This window comes from Pan paniscus, chromosome 4 (assembly GCF_029289425.2).
Source record: "Pan paniscus chromosome 4, NHGRI_mPanPan1-v2.0_pri, whole genome shotgun sequence".
Taxonomy (NCBI): Eukaryota; Metazoa; Chordata; class Mammalia; order Primates; family Hominidae; genus Pan; species Pan paniscus.
Window position 1 is genome coordinate 144,457,796 of NC_073253.2, and position 17,644 is coordinate 144,475,439.

Consider the following 17,644-nt stretch of genomic DNA (forward strand, 5'->3'; position numbering starts at 1 on the left):
AAAAAGCCTTGGCAAATTTAACATCAGGGTGCAGCAGAGAGGTGGGTGGCTTCCCCAACATTAAATCAGCCCCAAATGTTACAGGTGTGGAGTGTGCTATAACCAGTCAGAGAGATAAGACTGACTGCTGACTCTGCTAATGATTAAAAATGGCCTTAATACCTGGCTGACAGATAGTTTTGGAGATTCACATCTCTATCTCTGAGTCAGCTGATACAGAAATAGCTAATCCTTCACTTCCATAACCTTCATAGTAGGTTTTAACTGCAGAGCCTGGAATTGTGGGTGACAATCTCAGAGGACAAGAGAATGTGACTCATGGAACCAGGAGTTGAACAAGCAGAAAATGTTGTACTCTTACAAAAAGCTAGAGCTCTGCCTTATAAAATTGGTTTCTTTATCACATAACATTCCAAGAAAATAAATTTAGTGTTATCTGGTATTTAGCCCTGTGGTTCTCAAATTATGAGTCATAAAATCACCTGGGGAGCTTGTTAAATCACAGATTCCCAGGTCCCACCTCCAGGGAGTTGGCGTCAGTGGCTTCTGCAGGGGGGCCCAGGAATCTGAATTTTACCAGGCTGCAAGACAGGTGATCCACAGGTCACAGTTTGACACACCCCAATATAGTGAATATGTTTGTAGACTCAGTCTGGAGTTGTGGCTGTCTCATCAGAGTCTAGATTGTACTACTTGTCCAAATCTCTGGGCCCAAGTTAGAGAAGCCAACTGCCTAAGATAGAATGCCATGTTTCTTTTGTTTATTTATTCACTCAATGAGTATTTATTGAGAATCTGCAGTTCCTGCAGATATATCTGTAGGTATAACAGACATGAATCCTCTCCTCATAGAATTTACATTCTTATCAGGATAAATGGGTGGGGCAAATAATTATCTTCTCGGTACAGTAAAACCTGTTAAGATGGAAACAGAATCTCTAAGGATTTGGGGGCTGGTAAACATCCCTTAGTGTAAGTACCGTGTGCTGAGTCTCCTTCCTAATATCACTGCTGAGCATTTATATACCCAATGTGTACTTAAACACTTTTAGGGACAAGGGCTTACTGTCAGTTGAATAAGGCCATTCAGTTCTTAGGTGTTAAATGTTCCTTGCCTGAACCTTCTGCCCTTAGTCCTAGTTCTACAAAACAAATGAATGCCTCTTCCTACAGAGAGTCATTAAAATCTGTAAAATCAGCTTTCACCATTCTGTTAAGTCTCTTCTTCAGGGTAAAGACCCAGCCTTAGAATTGCATTTGAGTCCCCTTCCTAGGATAGTCACCATCCTCCCATGGGTGCATTATACCTAGTATCTTTTTGAAAAAAAATACAAAGGTAGGGTCCAATGAGTCATTCACATGCATTTCTTTGTTAAACACACATGGGCCAGGCACTGTTTTTGGCTCTGGGGATAAAGTCCACTGAAGAGAATAACCATCTTCTTCACCATGATGTTATCCTTCTGTTAATGTCACATTGTTGAGCTATTGGCCTAGGGAATAAGCTCAGAAGACCGTTATTTCACAGGGATCTTCATGAACAAATCATCTTTTCTTGCATTCTTTATGTAAGTTTATTGCTAGCTACCAACTAACTTTTTTTAGCCTCTTTTATTAACAGATATACTACCAACTCCTAAATTCTGATTTTTTTCATTTCTAATTATATTTTTTTTCTTGTTTGATCCTCCTCTCCTTGTTTCTTATGTAAATATGCTTTCCGGTATGCAGAGTGCTGAAGTTAATGGCCATTTTTGGCTCAGTTTTATTTCAGAGTGAAATGCCAATGTTATGGGGTTAGAAAGCAAAAGAGACCCTCTAGTCTGACCCCCTCGCTTGACACATTATTTCCTTGTATGAGGACTTCTGCCCTCTTGATCTTTCCTATGTCTCTTTAACTTAAGTTCATGACCTCCTCAGACCTCTGTGTCCATCTCATCCATTTCCTACAGTGACCTGTAACATGTGTTTCCTGCCACAGCCACAGTCATAAACAATTCCTGATAGATTCGGAAGCAACTCAGAGAGGAACCGGAAATGCTCTCTCTAATAACTCCCTAAAGTAAGAATCCCAACACACAGCTTGGTAGTGGACACACCCTGTGATTGCTGGATCAAGCCACAGACTCAGAGTCCCTCTACTGGGCTCTGAGAACCATTGCATTTTACTTTAGAAAGAATTAAACCCAGTTGAATAATTAGGAATACCCAAGTATGTCGGCAGACAAAAATCAAAGATTCTTGTTCCACAAAAGACAAAACTGCCCATAAAATTAGAACCTTGGAGATGAAAATAATCTTCAAGGCCATCCAAATCCCACCTTATTGTTCTTCAGATGAGGAAACTGGGACCCAGAGAGAGGATGTGTTAGGGGCTGAGCAGAGACAAAAAACACAGGACTCCTCACTTCAGGCCTCTCTTCTCTTTTTCACTCCGAATTATTGACCTTTCACCACCATCTCATCCCTTAGCTAGTATTCCGGTCCTGGGGGTTCCAGGCAACAAAGCATAATATAAAGTATATCCTAGAAACAAAGTCAGACAAACAAATGCCATCTGGATGCTCAGGAATCCAGCCATTGCTGGCTTCTTTCCTTTTAGGGCTGGTTACAAGGGGAATGGCTCCAGAGGGATAATATGTTCCTATTTTTCCTTCTAATCCAGGACACCTGTCCCTTCTTTGGGGAATGTGTCATATTTGGGGCTGCTTCTCAACATGTGAGCAGCCACCTGTTGCTCATGCCTTTCCAAATTGGCCTTTCGGGTTTGGGGCTGGCCAACTGGACCCCCACCCACAATAAAATGTGGGCGTTAGCAGTATACTAAATTTGAAGAGTCTGGAGTCTCTGAGGAATTAGCAGGTCAAGGCAATACTCTCAAGCGGAATATACACCATGACACATCCTCCCCCTTAAATGTGATAGCTCTGGTAGACAGTCATAAGTCTTTAAGAGAAAAGAAAGCTGGAGTTCACCATGCTCTGTCACTCTTTTTTATCCACACTGTCATTTATTCATTCAACAAATATTTATTGACCACCTGCTATGTGTCACTCACTGCCAATCATGCACTCATCTCTTCACCCCACAAACATGTACGGATCTCTTCTAAGAGCAAAGTCCCGTGCTGGGGACTGTGGGAGATGTAGCAATGAATAAAGCTCAGCTCCCGCCCAGAAGAAGCTCTTGATTTAGTGGGAAATGAAAAATCCATAAGCTACTGTGCCTTAAGGCTGTATGTGTGGAAAGAGACGCAAAGAACTATGGATCACAGAGGACAGAGAAGTCACCCCCAACTGGCAGGTAAGAAAGTTTGCAAGAGGATGGGTCATGTGAGCCCTAGACCTTGAGGAACAGGTAGGATTTGGACACACAGAAAAAGGATGTGAGTGGTCGCATAGGTCTGAGAGGTGCCAGGAGGGAGCTGGGAAAGCCAAGGGGGCCCTTCTGGCAGATGTGTAAGGGACATACGCTGACCACGGAGTAAATCAAGGTGGGGCATGGGGAGAGTGCTGGAGGGTTTGAAAGGTCTGAGTCTTCGTTATTTTCATTACCCCTTAGGTTCCGAGGTTTGGCACCCCATCTGCAAACAGGCAGCCCGGGCAGAGAAGAAGTTAAAGGTAAGCAAGCTAGTAGATTCCAGACCAGCACTCCTGCTTTGCTACTTTCTGCCACAGGCTAAGGGAGCTGTGCTTTGGGACAGGGTCAGCATTCCTTAGTGTGCACACTCCCAAATGTGTGCCTATGTCCTTGGATTTTCCTAACGGTAACACCTGCCCCGTGGGGTTTTTGAGGGGGTTAAGACATCGGATATGAAAGCACTCTGAAAACTGGAAAGCACTGTATTCATGAGAGTTTTGTGTTTCTGGGGTGAGGCTGTAACTCTACAATTGCTGACCAAGATGGCAGCCTCGCTGAGAAGCTCTCGCCATGGTTTTTCCCAGCCTAAGGTCACTCGTTAATAATAATAGTTAATAATGTCACAGTAATTGACAGTTTACAAAGCAACTTCACAGGCACTGTCTGATTTTACTCCTTTAACCCTGTGAGGCAGATGGGCAAGAAATTCTATCTTTGCCTTGCCTGTGAGAAAACCAGTTCTAAAGAGGTGATGATGTGCCTGCAGTAACAAAGCACAGCCGACATCCCCAGGTACGCGCTGGGCCAGCTGAGGTCCTGTGTCCCTCTGAATTACTGTGTTCTGACAAATGTCAGGAAGGCTTGTGAATCTGGGTTCCTGATACTACAGGAACCTCCCAGGCTGCAGGAAGGATCCGGCTTCTGGGTCTTTGATGATGTGGAGGAGACACCCGGGGTGTGTGTTGGGGGATGGGGAATGGGGCCTTTACATCCTGGCCCCCGGATATCAAGTTGACCCCTTGGGACTCTATTGTGTTACCTGCTAGAGTCTATCCAACTAGAAAAGCAAGTGCACAATTTCTGACCAGCTAGTTAGACATGTCTTCCTTGCTATCTCATCCACTTAATGAAAGTTTTCTGAAAGAGCCAGTTTATTGATGCATAATTATGTTTTAAGCCCTGAATTTCTTTCCCTGTTTCTTGCAAGACCCTCTCCCATTTAAGGTACAAGACCTAATTGTCCCTTTCTTCATTTTCCTCCCCTTTGGTGGCATTTCCCAAACTTCAGTCATCATCTACAACCCTGATGCCTGTTGCCATATCTGTGCACCACCTGTTTCATTACATGCTTAATCTTTTTCTTTACATCAAGTCACTACTTTTTATTAACTAACCTTATTTTAAAATAAAACTTTATATTGCCACGTGAAAACCAGTAATACTTGCTATAAATAGAAGGTAATCATAAAATAAATTCAATGATAATGAAATAATTCTTAAGAATAAATGTTTAAAATCCTAGCTAGACAATGTTGTCTGCACTCTCTTTGTTTAAAAAGGGAAATTGGGCTGGGAGTGGTGGCTCAAGTCTGTAATCCCAACACTTTGGGAGGCCAAGGCGGGTGAATCGCTTGAGGTCAGTAGTTCGAGACCAGCCTGGCCAACATGGCGAAACCCCAATTCTACTAAAAATACAAAAATTAGCTGGGTGTGGTGGCATGTGCCTGTAATCCCAGCTACTCGGGAGGCTGAAGCAGGGGAATCACTTGAAAATGAGAGGCAGAGGTTGCAGTGAGTCAAAATTGTGCCACTGTACTCCAGCCTGGATGACAGAGCGAGACTCTGTCTCAAAAATAAAATAAAATAGGAAATTGGCAATTGTTGAGAGAGTTGTTGAAAAGAATTAGCACCAAACTGAGACCGCCTCCTTGATCTATCAAGGGGATTGAAACGTTAGATTTTACTCTCTAACTCTATGATTCAGTATTATCAAATGTTCCACCTTCATCTTCCCAGAACCACCGCTAGTTCACAGTCCACAGTTTAGGAAACTTTATAGCCCCACTTAGAATGCTTTAAATTGTAGGATGAGAAAACTGGGAGAGAATCAAGTGATCCTGAAGCTCAGCCTCTTCATTTCACAGATCAAGAATCCAAGATGCCTAAGACCACATACTTCACCTGTGGGTCCTTGATTCCTAATCCCTTTACATCAGGCAGGCACCCTCTTATGCATTAAGACTGGCATCATGCTGCTGTGCTAAGGAAGCTATTAATCCATCATTGCCATTGTTCAGAGACAGTTTTTTTTTTAAGTTTATCACTTAAGTTGATGTCAATTTGCAATTAATACGCTGTAAAGAATCAGCATATTGTGCAATTACGTGAAATTTAACCCACTTTTACATTTTGAATAAACAAACTCCCAAGGAATGAATGCTAACCAATTTTATTTTTTAAAAGCAATACATTATTGACTGGGATAACTCAAAATGAAAAGTTTTATGAGTAATTTCCTATTTAGACTGCTAGCTGCAAATACATAGAAAATAAATCCATATTCTGCCCCTAACAGCCTGAAGTCCTTGCATTTTTGGTCTCATTCATACTCAGACCTTGACTTGAAAGACAGAGAATAAAAAGGAAGTACAGAAGTAGCCAGAGAGTACTTTAATGGTATTGCTAATGTTGCATTCTTAACCCCCTGTCTCACCCTCCCCACCAAGCTCAGGTTGCAGCTTCTCACCTTTTCTGTCTTCATCTCTCTCACAGCATAGACGGACATCTGAAACCTCCATCTCACCCCCTGGATCCAGCATTGGGTCACCCAACCGAGTCATCTGCGTATGTATCACTTTTCTACCACCAAAGGGCCTTCTTTATTCCTGACCTGGTATATAAAGAGTCACTAAGGATAAGGGAGCTCTCAAGTTTTCATCCAGCTGACATTTGATGCATGCTCTTCATGTGCTAGGCTCTGTACCAGGTCTTGAGGATCCAGTGGGGTACAGGGAGGACATAGATCCCGCCCTCATGAAGCAAACAGTCTAGTAAACCCAGAGTTTCAGGGATAATGCAGAGTTCCATGGAGCACAAGAAAGAAAGTACAATGACAGCAAGAGCCCTTGCTGAGTTCTAAAACCAATGCAAGGTGCCTCATTTCCCACTACTTAACTGAGAGCAAGAAAAAACTGAGGATCAAAGTGGTATTCTGAATAGGTATTAGGTGGAATATTGATGTGGAGATAGTGGTGGGTGATAAAGAGGCAGAAAGGAGAAGGAAGCCACATACACATGTGGAAACATGGCTGTAAAGAATTTGCAAACATAAGGAAGAGGTTTCTAATCATGTGGGAAGTCCAGGGATGGAGCAGACCCACCTCCATGTGTCTGAGCTCCCATCTCCACAGGCATTCAAACACAGAGAGACTCATCATTTGCCAGGGATGTAGAAGAAGAGACAGAAGTTGAGTTCAATGACCTCAGAGGCCCCTTGTATATGTCATTCATTCATTCAACAAACATGTGCCAAGCATTTACTCTGCTAAGCACAGTGCTCTGCTCTGGGGAAATGGTGATGAACTACACAGACTTGATGCCTGTCCTCATGACATTGAAGACATAGTGCCATGAATCATCAATTGCAGTTATAAATTCCAGGAAAGAAAAGCACAGGGTCCTCTGATGATACTACAGATAAACAGAGGGACCTGACAATCTAGGACTAGTTGGGAGAAGGCATCCCGAGGAAGAAACATTAAACTCAAAGCAGAGGGATAAACAGAAATAAGCTAAAGGAGGTGGGAAACGCAGAGCCAGGGAGAGCTGAAACGAGCAGAAAACCTCAATCTGATTGACTCTGGACTGTTCCAGCCTTCCACAAGCCAAAGGAGCCAAGAAGACCAGAAATGTGGGGAAAATGGTCTATAACAAGAAACCCATTCCTGACAAGAAGCTCTAGATAGAGTCAGCAAACCAGCCAGCCCTGGCCCTGTCCACTACTGCCAGATCATTACTTCAAATCCACATCCAGTCTCCTCTTTGATCCCTGGATAATGCCCATTGATAGGACTATGGGCACCTTTCCTTTCTTCTCTGGTCAAATGGAAAAAAAGAAAAACACTTAAGAGTTATCACTGACTGAAATTTCAATATGGGTCAATACTACCATGTGGCTGTCAAAAAAGACAAGCTGCTTTGATCACAGGCTGTACTCATGGAAGATTCCTTTCTAAAGCAAGAAAGGTAATAGTCTCCCTGGCACTGTGAATGGGGCCAGACCACAGCAGGATTAATGGGCTTAGTTTCCAGGCATGCACAGTAAGAATGTTATTGACAAATATGAGTATGTTTCCAGAAGAGAGTTACTAGAATAGGAGCACTCAGGAAGCTGCCGCACTGTAATACCGTTCATCACAAGCTGGTCTCCCGGTGCTACTGAGGGGCCTTGTAAACCTTTGTGAAATAAGTTAAGCCCTGATGATGTTCACCGTGGAGTCCTGGAGAAAGATTCCCAGAATTGCCCCTGTGATGAGCAACTCCATTACTGAATGGAATTTATGATGGCAGCTAGGAACACCTGCGCTTGTGCCTTCCAACTAGGGGCTTACACATTGGGATCAGTTGTCCCTCACATCCTAGCAGAGGCATGTGTCTCCCCTTCCAGCCTCTCCTGCTCTCACCGTTTATGGTGCCTCATGCTCAGCTGCTCCTGGGAATGACTGAACATGTCATAGAAGCCCTGTTTTCAGTGAGCCCATCCCAAGCATGGCTTTCAAATTTGGAAAAAAATTCATCCATCTGCTTTGGATAGATGCAATAACAAGCATAAAGATGGATTTTAATTTAGTTTTAATAGACATTTGAGATTTTAGATTCAAATAGAATTATCAGTGAACCTGAAACGAGCAGCTTCTTTCAAACTTTCAAACTTTACTCCATCTCCACTGACTTCTAGAATCATCTTCAGGTGGTTTGGCTTTGACCCATGTGTTCTCTTCCTTCCTTCCTGGCTAATTATGTTAGGATGCCTCTGATCAATTGGTGTGTCCAGACCTGAGGCTCATTTATAGCCCTGTAAACAAAGTGGCTATAGGAAGAAATATAAATTTAGTGTTTTTGAGGTTTGGGGTAAAGTGCCAAAATGAATAGTTATGGGTCGAGATGAGTTTGGAAGATGCCAAGAGCTCTCAAGGTCAAGATCTAACAGCCAGGACAAAAGGCAGCAATTACTTCAGCAAGTGGACTCTCATCTAATAAAGGCTTTTTTTACCCACACACCCCCAGAACTGGTGCAGATGTGAGTGTCTGTACCAGGCAGGCTCTGGCAGAATTCAGGTGGCCTACCTCAAAGAGTTCAACTGAGGAAGGTTTCATGATGGAGTTGTGGGCAGGGTTAAGTGGACCCACAGGAGATAGTGAGGTATCCAGGGACTACAGCAACATAATGTTGTTACCACACTGGACCTAAAAAGATGAGGGAAGGGAACAGCATTACCAAAGCTGGCAAGAGCTGGGGAAGCCCAGCCTCCAGAGAGAGTCATGCCCAGCCCACAGCCAGTCAGGAAGGTTGCCAGGGGAATAAGTGTGCCAACCTCTCTCTCCATTCACCCTCTAGTCTCTGCTGGTGCATCCCATTGGCTGAACCCAACTGAAAGTCAGAGAGCAAAAGAGCCTGTGATACAGCCCAGGCAGTGTTCAGGACATAGATCCAGGCAAGGAAGGGTGGACACTGGGTCTAGGGGCAACAGAGAATAAGCAACCCTGCCCTAATTGCAGTGCTGATGTGGCAGGGATACAATAGTGGAAGGGCTTTGGTAGGTTTTTAAAATAGCACAGCTTATAGGTATTTATGAATGCTGCTCCCTGTAAAGTAGTCTTGGCCCTGAGACTGTACTTGGCTCCTATGGCTTTGGGAGAATGTTATCAGACTAATACAGTCTCTGGATTCTCTATCTAGCAGCCTCTATTGTAATTTGCAGCACCTCAGGACCTTGCAACACAGATCCTGGTTGATCATAGCAAACACCAGGTCACAGAGGGAACGGCTGGAGGACATGGCCGTGGAAAAGGCATGGCTTCAGGAGCCATGAGATGCGGGCTGTCACATGCAAGGGGAAGCTTTCTTTCAATCCATGCAGCTCTAGAGGGATGAACTCTGCCAAAGTCAAGCAGAAGGTAGAGGCTCATTTCAGTTCAATGGAAAGAGCAGCTTTCTGAATGCAGCCTTCTGACGGTGTAAGACAGTGAACTCCCCATCCCGAGAAGACAGGAGAGGCCGCTGAAGAGGGCAAGCTCTCTGTGTTGAAACTTGGGCTCTTGCAACTTATTAGCTATGTAGCCTTGGACAAGTTAATTGATTTTTCTGTGCCTCTGGTTCCTTATTCAAAAGGAGGATAATGTTAGTGCTTACTACTAGAGTTGTGAGTTGTATGGATGAACTGGGTTAATCTATATAAGGGACTTGGTACAGAGCCTGGCTTATAATAAGTACTCACCAAATGTTAGCTAGTGTTTTACTATCATGATTATTTTTGTCTTTACCATCTTCATCTTCTTCTTCAAGGATGCTGTGAATTGGGATGTCTTCACTCTGTGGGATCGGAAGGCAGTCAGTACCCAGGCTGTGTAGTTCAGGCTGAATTCAAATCTATTAGCTTAGTGGTGCAAACTGTATAACCTTTTGAGCCTCCATTTCCTCAGCTAGAAAATAGAAATGATATTGACATTTACTTCACAGAGGCATTACAACATCTAGAGGATATAATTATTATAAAGCACAGGGCTTACAAACAATATGTGCTCAATAAATGTTAGCCCTGTTGGAATGGATGGCCTCTAAGACCACTTTTATTCTAACATTCTACTATTCTTCAATTTGATCCTAATCTGTTTGTGGTGGAAACTGGAGAAGTTTGTTCCTTCTGTATCTTGTTTTTGTTTCCTCTCTCCATTCCCTTTTCCCTCTTATCTTTCTATTCCTTTCCTGTCCATTTCCCTCTTCCCTAGGCTAAAGTGGATAATGAGATCCTTAATTACAAAGACCTGGCGGCTCTCCCCAAGGTTAAGTCTATCTACGAGGTACAACGCCCCGACCTCATTTCCTATGAGCCTCATTCCAGATACACGTCTGACGAGATGCTGGAGAGATGTGGCTATGGAGAGGTATCGCGTCTTGCCCTTCTCTCTGGGGCTATTGTAGGAAAGGAGATTGCTCTGGGGTCCCCAGCCCTCTCCATCACAGACAGTTTGGCCTCCACAATGCTGGCTCCCAGACTCTTCTACACTGGGATTTATGGCCAACGTTTTTTAAATGAAGAGATTTCATTTGGCTTTCTGGCTTTTCTTGAAAAATCAGAGCCGACAACCTTAAACCTACATTTCCACCATCTGGAGATGGGAAGCAGCACCCCCTATAGACAGGACATGAGCTTTCCATTCTCCCCAGTCCCACCACTCCCTGTTAATCCCAGCATTGAAGCTAAGAGCCTGTGACCACTTATTACTCAAGCTGTTGTATTTCTTATGCTGTAGGAATTTTTCATGTACTCAGCCCAAGGCGCTCATCTCCTGCCAGGCTCAGTGGCCATTTAGATTTATAATCCCATTATAACATGTCTAATCAGACATGTTCTCTGGTTTTCCCACCTGGCCTTTAGCCCCAGTGTCTCTTCAAAGGAAGAGACACTTTTATAAAGACGCAGTAACAGATAGCTTTTGAAATCATTAAATGGTTGCTAAACAAGAGAAAGTGTTTTCTGGAGATGGCAGCAGGGTTGGGGGCAGAATTACCCTGGAGGTCCTGGCAGTCTATATCCTAGAAGATTTCTAACCTTATCCCAGACCCCTTGAGTTAATTTGAGGCAGCAGAAGCCTGTCCTGGTGGGCAGGGACCCAGGTTCTTGTCCCAGCTCCACCATAACTAGCCTCGTAACCTCAGGCAAGTTCCCTTCCTCCCTAAGGGATTTGGGTTCCATTTGGTTGAAGAGCCCAATGCTGAGATTCTCTGGTTTCCGGCCCCTGAAATGCACCAGGAGAGGAGGATCAAGTGTTTAGTAGAAGCCGCTTGTCCTTCAGTTAGAGATGGCAAACCAGGGCCCACAGGTTGCAGCCAGCCCTCAGATTTGTTTTGTTTCACTCACAAAGTGTCTTTTGAAAATGCAAACTAGTTGTCAACATGTAAACATTGGGAGATTTCATGTAAGAATCTGCCCTTCTGTCTTTCTTGGAAAATTAAGATGCTGTGTAAATGCTGGGCAGGCATTCCAGCTGCTGGAGCTGAGGAACTGCTGCCCTCTTCAGTCGAGACATCCCATCTCCAGCTGCTGCACCAGCCAACAGCTCAACTCCCTTGTTGGTGGCCCCAGCCTGGCCCCTGCTTAGCCAGGGTGCTGGCTGCTGGGTGCCCTGCCCTGGGCATTGTCCTCATGAACTGTAGAGGGGTCATGAACCAGTAGAGAGACAGGAAAGGGTGGTGACAATAGCCCTGAGCATGCAGCACAGAAGCCTGGGTCCAAGTCAAGTCCCTGCCACTTCTGCCCTGAGCGGCCGTGAGCCTTTGTATTCTCTCTCTGGGCCTTGGTTTTTCCCTTCCTAAAAGGCGGGCATAATCTCGAGGTTTCCTGCCTCCTATCAGTAGTCTGACCCTCTGGAATTCCCAGTGAGGCTGTTATCTGGAGAGGGGTACAAAGGAACTGCTGCAAGCCCTCTCTGCCGAGCCATCTAACCATGCTCTGTCCTTCGTCTCGTCCTCCTCTCATTCCTTCTGCTCGTTCCACAACTGCCTTCAAACTCTTCACTTCTAAGTCGCTGGGAACATTATCTCCCTACTCCCAGGTAATTCAGCTGATAGAGAATTAAGTTGATATATAATTGTGCCCCTTTATGTGGACTTCACCCATCCCCAACCCCCCAAAGGTGTCTGAGCCCTTGCCCAAGGTATTCCCTGCAAGCAGGGAAGTGCTGGAGAGACTCGGGTGTATGTCCTGGAGGAAGTGGTAGTGGCATACAGGATGGAAATCTGCCCTTCCTGCCCAGAGATGGCCTCCCTCAGGCTTCTGGGATCCCTGGTCAGGATTCCAGGGATTGACCCCACGGATTCCATTCAAGGGCCTGCAAGTAATGGGGGAAAGCCCTGGAAATTCTCTGCCATCTTCCTCGGGCTGTGTGTGTAACTCAGGGAGGAGGGGGGTCTCTGTATTCACACCTCAACCCTGAGAATCCCAGATTCCATGTCATGCCCACCTGCCTGTTAGACCCTCGGGCCACAGGCCCACTTAACAGCCAGCCGTGCTCACAGCCCCATTTCCTCTCCCAGGACATCTACGAGAACCTGGACCTCCGGCAGAGACGGGCCTCCAGCCCGGGGTACATAGACTCCCCCACCTACAGCCGGCAGGGCATGTCCCCCACCTTCTCCCGCTCACCTCACCACTACTACCGCTCTGGTAAGGAAGGGGGAGGACCTGAAGGGAGAGGAAGAGCCAGGGAGACAATGCAGTCACTTGGGGTCCCTGCTGCAGAGGGCACAAGGCTCCCCCATGATCTCCATCACAGTGTGGCCCTCTGGAGGCCTATGGCCACCCAGGTGACCAGCTGGGCCTCTCTGAGTCCCTGAGATGGCAGGGGGGATGGAGGAGTGTGTGGCACTGAGAAGCAGCAGGAAGGTGGGTGGTGAACTTCCAGGAGAGGGGGCTGGCAGGTGGCCCTGTGGCCCTGGTGGAAGAAGACTCCACCATCCTCATGGCCTGCCCCATCCGGAGGGCAGAACCAAGAGACCAGAAATATGGCTATGAACTGGCCTTCACCCAAGGGCCACCCCAGCCAATCCAGTCAGACCATCCACAGTCACCCTCAGATTGGGGGTGATGCCAGCACTTGGATGGAGGAAAGGAGCAATTAAGGGAGCGTCCAAAAGGGGGAGGTTCGGGGATGGTTGGGGAGATAAGAGGTTCAAACTAAGATGCCTTCCTGGAGCTCAGTAGAGTTGATCTTTACTTCTCACAAAATCTGACTTTGGGATCAAGCCAGGAACAAAGTCAAGCTTGTTTCTGCCAACATGGTGCATGAGAGCACATGCTGCTTCCGCCCCGGAGCCTGAGCACGCTGAGACGCCCCAGCCCATCCCCCATCTCTGCTGTCATCACCTCACCACTTCCTTAACTGCCACCGCGTTAATGCCTGTTTTCTCTGTGCCTCTGTTTTCTTTGGCGACCACTGCCTGCGTGCTCCAGGGCCCGAGAGTGGCCGGAGCTCTCCATACCATAGCCAGTTAGATGTGAGGTCCTCCACTCCAACCTCTTACCAGGCTCCCAAGCACTTTCACATCCCAGGTAGGCACTGCCAGCCCAGAATTCCTGGGATGGATGCATGCTCCATGGGGTCACAGGTGCCTGAGTCACCCCCTCGATGCCACACAGGCACCAAGAAGCTGGTTCCTGAGGGACCTCCCTAACCAAGCACCTGCACCAACCCTGTCCTCCAACCCCAACACACCCATGGGCTTCAGATTATCCACTTGACAGAACCAACCTCCATTAGGACCTCAAAGAAGCAGTCCAGGGAAGAAAAGAGGCAGGGAGCTCGAGTGAGATACCGTGAGTGCTTGAGGGCTGTGAGGGGCGCAGCAGGGGCACACAGCGGTGAAGGCTACACACTTTGGCTTCAAAGCTCTTGGGATGGAATCCGATGCAGCTGCTTATAAGCTCATGACTGTGAGCCAGTTACTTGGCTTCCCAAGCCACTGTTATTCCTTCTGTACAGCTAAGCACTGTTCTGGGCTCAGAGGTTGCAACTGTGCACAACCCAGCCCAGATCCTGCCTTCATGGTATTTGGTATTTACGTACTAATGTAGGAAGAGAGATAAAAATGAGTAAACAAATATGTAGAGGATAATTTCAGGTAGCCATAGGTGCCATAAAGATAAATAAAACAGGCCATCCTGAGAGATGATGAGGCTGAGAGAGGCCAGGCTAGATGGGGCGGTCAGGAAGAGCTTCTTGGAGGAGGTAACATTAAAGCTGAAAGATGAGAAGAGGCCCGGCGTGGTCGCTCACGCCTGTAATCCCAGCACTTTGGGAGGCCGAGGCGTGTGGGTCATGAGATCAGGAGTTCGAGACCAACCTGTCCAATATGGTGAAACGCTGTCTCTACTAAAAATATAAAAATTAGCTGGGCATGGTGGCTTGTACCTGTAATTCCAGCTACTCAGGAGGCTGAGGCAGGAGAATTACTTGAACCTGGGAGGCGGAGGTTGCAGTGAGCCAAGATCGTGCCACTGCACTCCAGCCTGGGTGACAAAGTGAGACTCTGTCTCAAAAAAAAAAAAAAAAGATGAAGAGCCAGCCTATGAAGAAGCCAAAGAAAGACATCGCAGGCAGAGGGAAGAGCACTGTCATGTCATGTGACCGCAGGTCATGACAGGAATTGAGAGGAAGACAGGGGCTACATGACTGAGTGGGTGTAGTTTGGACAAGGTCTCCCTCTGAGTCACAGCAGAGCCAGGCCTGAACCTCAGTCTCCTGACACCAAGCTCAGTTTTTCACTCCCCACTCACGTTCCCCTCAAGAGCTCATGCTGCTGTTTCATCTACACCTTCCTCAGCTGCCCTAGAGGGGTCCCATCCTGTCTGTCTTTGAGGGAGGGGGAGGGAGGTAAGCTGAAATTCCGCTGCAGCATCCTGGGAATTTTCACATGGAATGAGGTGTGGCCACTGGTGGAGGCTGTGGACACCTTCCTGCATGGGGCTCTGCTGAGCACACACACGCCTGTGCCTGCATGCTCACCCTTCAAGCCCCAGGTCCCTTCCTTGGCACCACTTGGATCCATCCATTCCTCTTCCCACACCTTACTTGGAACCTGTTGGGACGAGGTTGAAAGTTCAACTTTGGAAGAGGAAGTCACCAGGGGAAAAAGATGGTGGCCCCTTGGAAAAAGTTTTGCCTATCTCTCTCTTCTGAGATTAACTGACCAAGTACTATCTCCTTTTCTCCCTTTTCTCCTGTCTCTCTCTCTCTCCCCTCCCCACTGTCCCTTCCTGGTCTGTCTGGCAGCTGGAGACAGTAACATCTACCGGAAACCCCCGATCTACAAACGGCATGGTATGGTCAGAGGCAGATAGGGCTTGGCCACACAAGGAGAGGGGGGAGGTTAACCATCTATGCAGATGGCCCTGCACAGGCCACCAGGAGCCACAAAACACAAGGCTGCATCTTGGTCCTTCTTGTTGACTGCCCCATCACCCAGGGTGACATTAGGGCGGAGTTTGGTGTCATTTCAAAAGAACAAAGTCCTCATGTCCCCTCAGTTCTTTCCCACCACCTTTGCAATCTCCCCCTTACCTGCTCTCTGGCATCCTAAGTTCCATAATTGGTAAAACCTTTGTAAAATGCACATACCCCTGGGAGAGTCACACTCCAAGGCATTAATACTTGAAATGTTCATTAGAATAACAGGAGATGCATACAGATTCCTGGGCCCCACCCCAGGCTTACTGAATTCGAATTTTGTATGTGTCACGGTTTCTCCAAGTGATTCTGATACTCAGCCCAACTTGGGAACCCCTGCTGTAAGTTGTTCTCAGTCACAGTCTCCTGAGAGTGGATGGAGACTTGCAGAGGAGATGTAGATGAGTAAGGTTGCAGAGGGTGACTTCCTTCTTTCATTCATTCATTGATTTAGTGTTTCTTAAAGAATGATCTATGGACCATCTGCACCTGAGAGACATTTAAAAGGCAGATTCCCTGGCCCCTTCCTTGCCCCAGAATCCCTTAATTATAAATATTGAGAGTGTGAACTAAGAATCTGCACTATAACTGGCTTTGTCCATGATTCCTACCTGCACTTAGTATGAGAACCACCAAGTCATTCATCACTGACACCACCTGTTCATTTTTGCAAAAAGTACTTACTAAGCCTCGATTGAATGAGCACATCCCTTCCATTGAAGCTGCAGAGGAGCAGCTGCCACCCTGTGCACCCACACTTGCTTAAGGGTCTAGCTGGATAACAAAAGGAGGCCCAGAATCGGTGGAGCTTGGAGATGAGTGAAGCAGTCCTGCACCAGGTTCTGAACTCATTAGCTGGTGGAGGGGACAGTATGAGTTTAAACAACGGCTCTGGGTGCCTAAGATTCTACAGTTTAGACAGACATCCTTGGTTCCAGAGGGGGCTGAGCAGGGGGGTCCAAGGTGAGTCTGTGAGCATGTGCACGTCTATACCAGCCCATGAAGGACATGCCATGTCCCCTGAGTACTCATAGAAAGACACCAACATGACAAAGGTAGTTTGGCTTTATACCTGGAAAAGGCCCCCAGGTCACAAGCTTCTCAGGACTTCGTCGGATTTTCCAGGTGGGCTCTGAGGGGTGGCACTAAAGCAGACTCAAGAGGAGTCTGGGGTGGAGGTGGGTTGCTTGGAAAAGAGGGCAGAGGAAAAAGCTAAATGCAATCAGCCAGGAGGGGCTGCCCAGGACCCAAGTCAAAGAGAAGAATTTGAAAGCTTTGGAAGCAAGTGCTGTTGTGGGGGCTGCATAGCCTGGGGCTGGCTGAAGCTGATCCACCACCTCTGCCACTCTGGCTCCACAGAGCACAGAGCTTGTCCCTAAAGCTTCCTGTAGCTGACCATGAGAAATGGTCATGCAGCCACACACACTTCCCCAGCCCCTCTCTCTGCTCTACCAGCCTGTCACCCACGTTTGGGCCACGAGAAGTCACTGCTCTGTAAGTAGTTGTGACTGCAGTGGGTCTTTTTGGTCACCCCTGTCCTCGGCTTACTTCAGGTGGAAGCTTGAAGCTGGATGGCACCTGAGCCAGCAGACCAATTCTGACACTTACAGATGAGGAAACTAAGGCAGAGATGGTAGGACCTGCCCAGTGTTACAGCTGAGTAAAGTAGCAGAGCTGGGACCAGAACCCAGCTTTGCTGACTCCCTGTCTAGCACTCCTTCCTTCAGGCTATGTAGTCCCTGAGCAGAATGTGGCATCTCAGGTTGTGAGGAATGATGGAGTTCAAATTTATAACAAGGAAGGCTTCTAAAGGGCTAGGAAGGCTTGTAAAGGGCTGGGGCTCACCTGGAACCTGTCCAGTCTTATTTGAGGAGCCACACCCTTAGCGGTCATTCTGGAACAGACCTGGGAATCCATGGAATGTGCTGGAAAGAGCCCTGGGCTGGGGTCTGGTCCAGTTCTGGGGCTCACATGCTATGTGGTCTTAAGCAAGCCCCTTCCCCTCTCTGGTGCTCCAATTACTAAATGCAAAATGAGGGTTTGGCCCCAGTGCTTTTCC

At 46.9% G+C, this 17,644-nt stretch overlaps 1 protein-coding gene across 3 annotated transcripts in view; it reads left to right on the forward strand.

The window, feature by feature from the left end:
* Nucleotides 1–17,644, forward strand: part of ABLIM3 (actin binding LIM protein family member 3) — a 118,568-nt gene that overhangs the window by 85,142 nt on the left and 15,782 nt on the right. The window contains exons 9-15 of one of the 3 annotated variants that reach the window (XM_003829046.5): nt 3,562–3,620; nt 6,133–6,204; nt 10,369–10,524; nt 12,166–12,195; nt 12,677–12,806; nt 13,593–13,691; nt 15,412–15,459. In XM_003829046.5, coding sequence (XP_003829094.2) covers nt 3,562–3,620; nt 6,133–6,204; nt 10,369–10,524; nt 12,166–12,195; nt 12,677–12,806; nt 13,593–13,691; nt 15,412–15,459 — 594 coding nt within the window. The remainder of the gene's footprint in view (nt 1–3,561; nt 3,621–6,132; nt 6,205–10,368; nt 10,525–12,165; nt 12,196–12,676; nt 12,807–13,592; nt 13,692–15,411; nt 15,460–17,644) is intronic. The other 2 variants (XR_008625449.2, XR_008625450.2) reach the window with 2 other exon arrangements.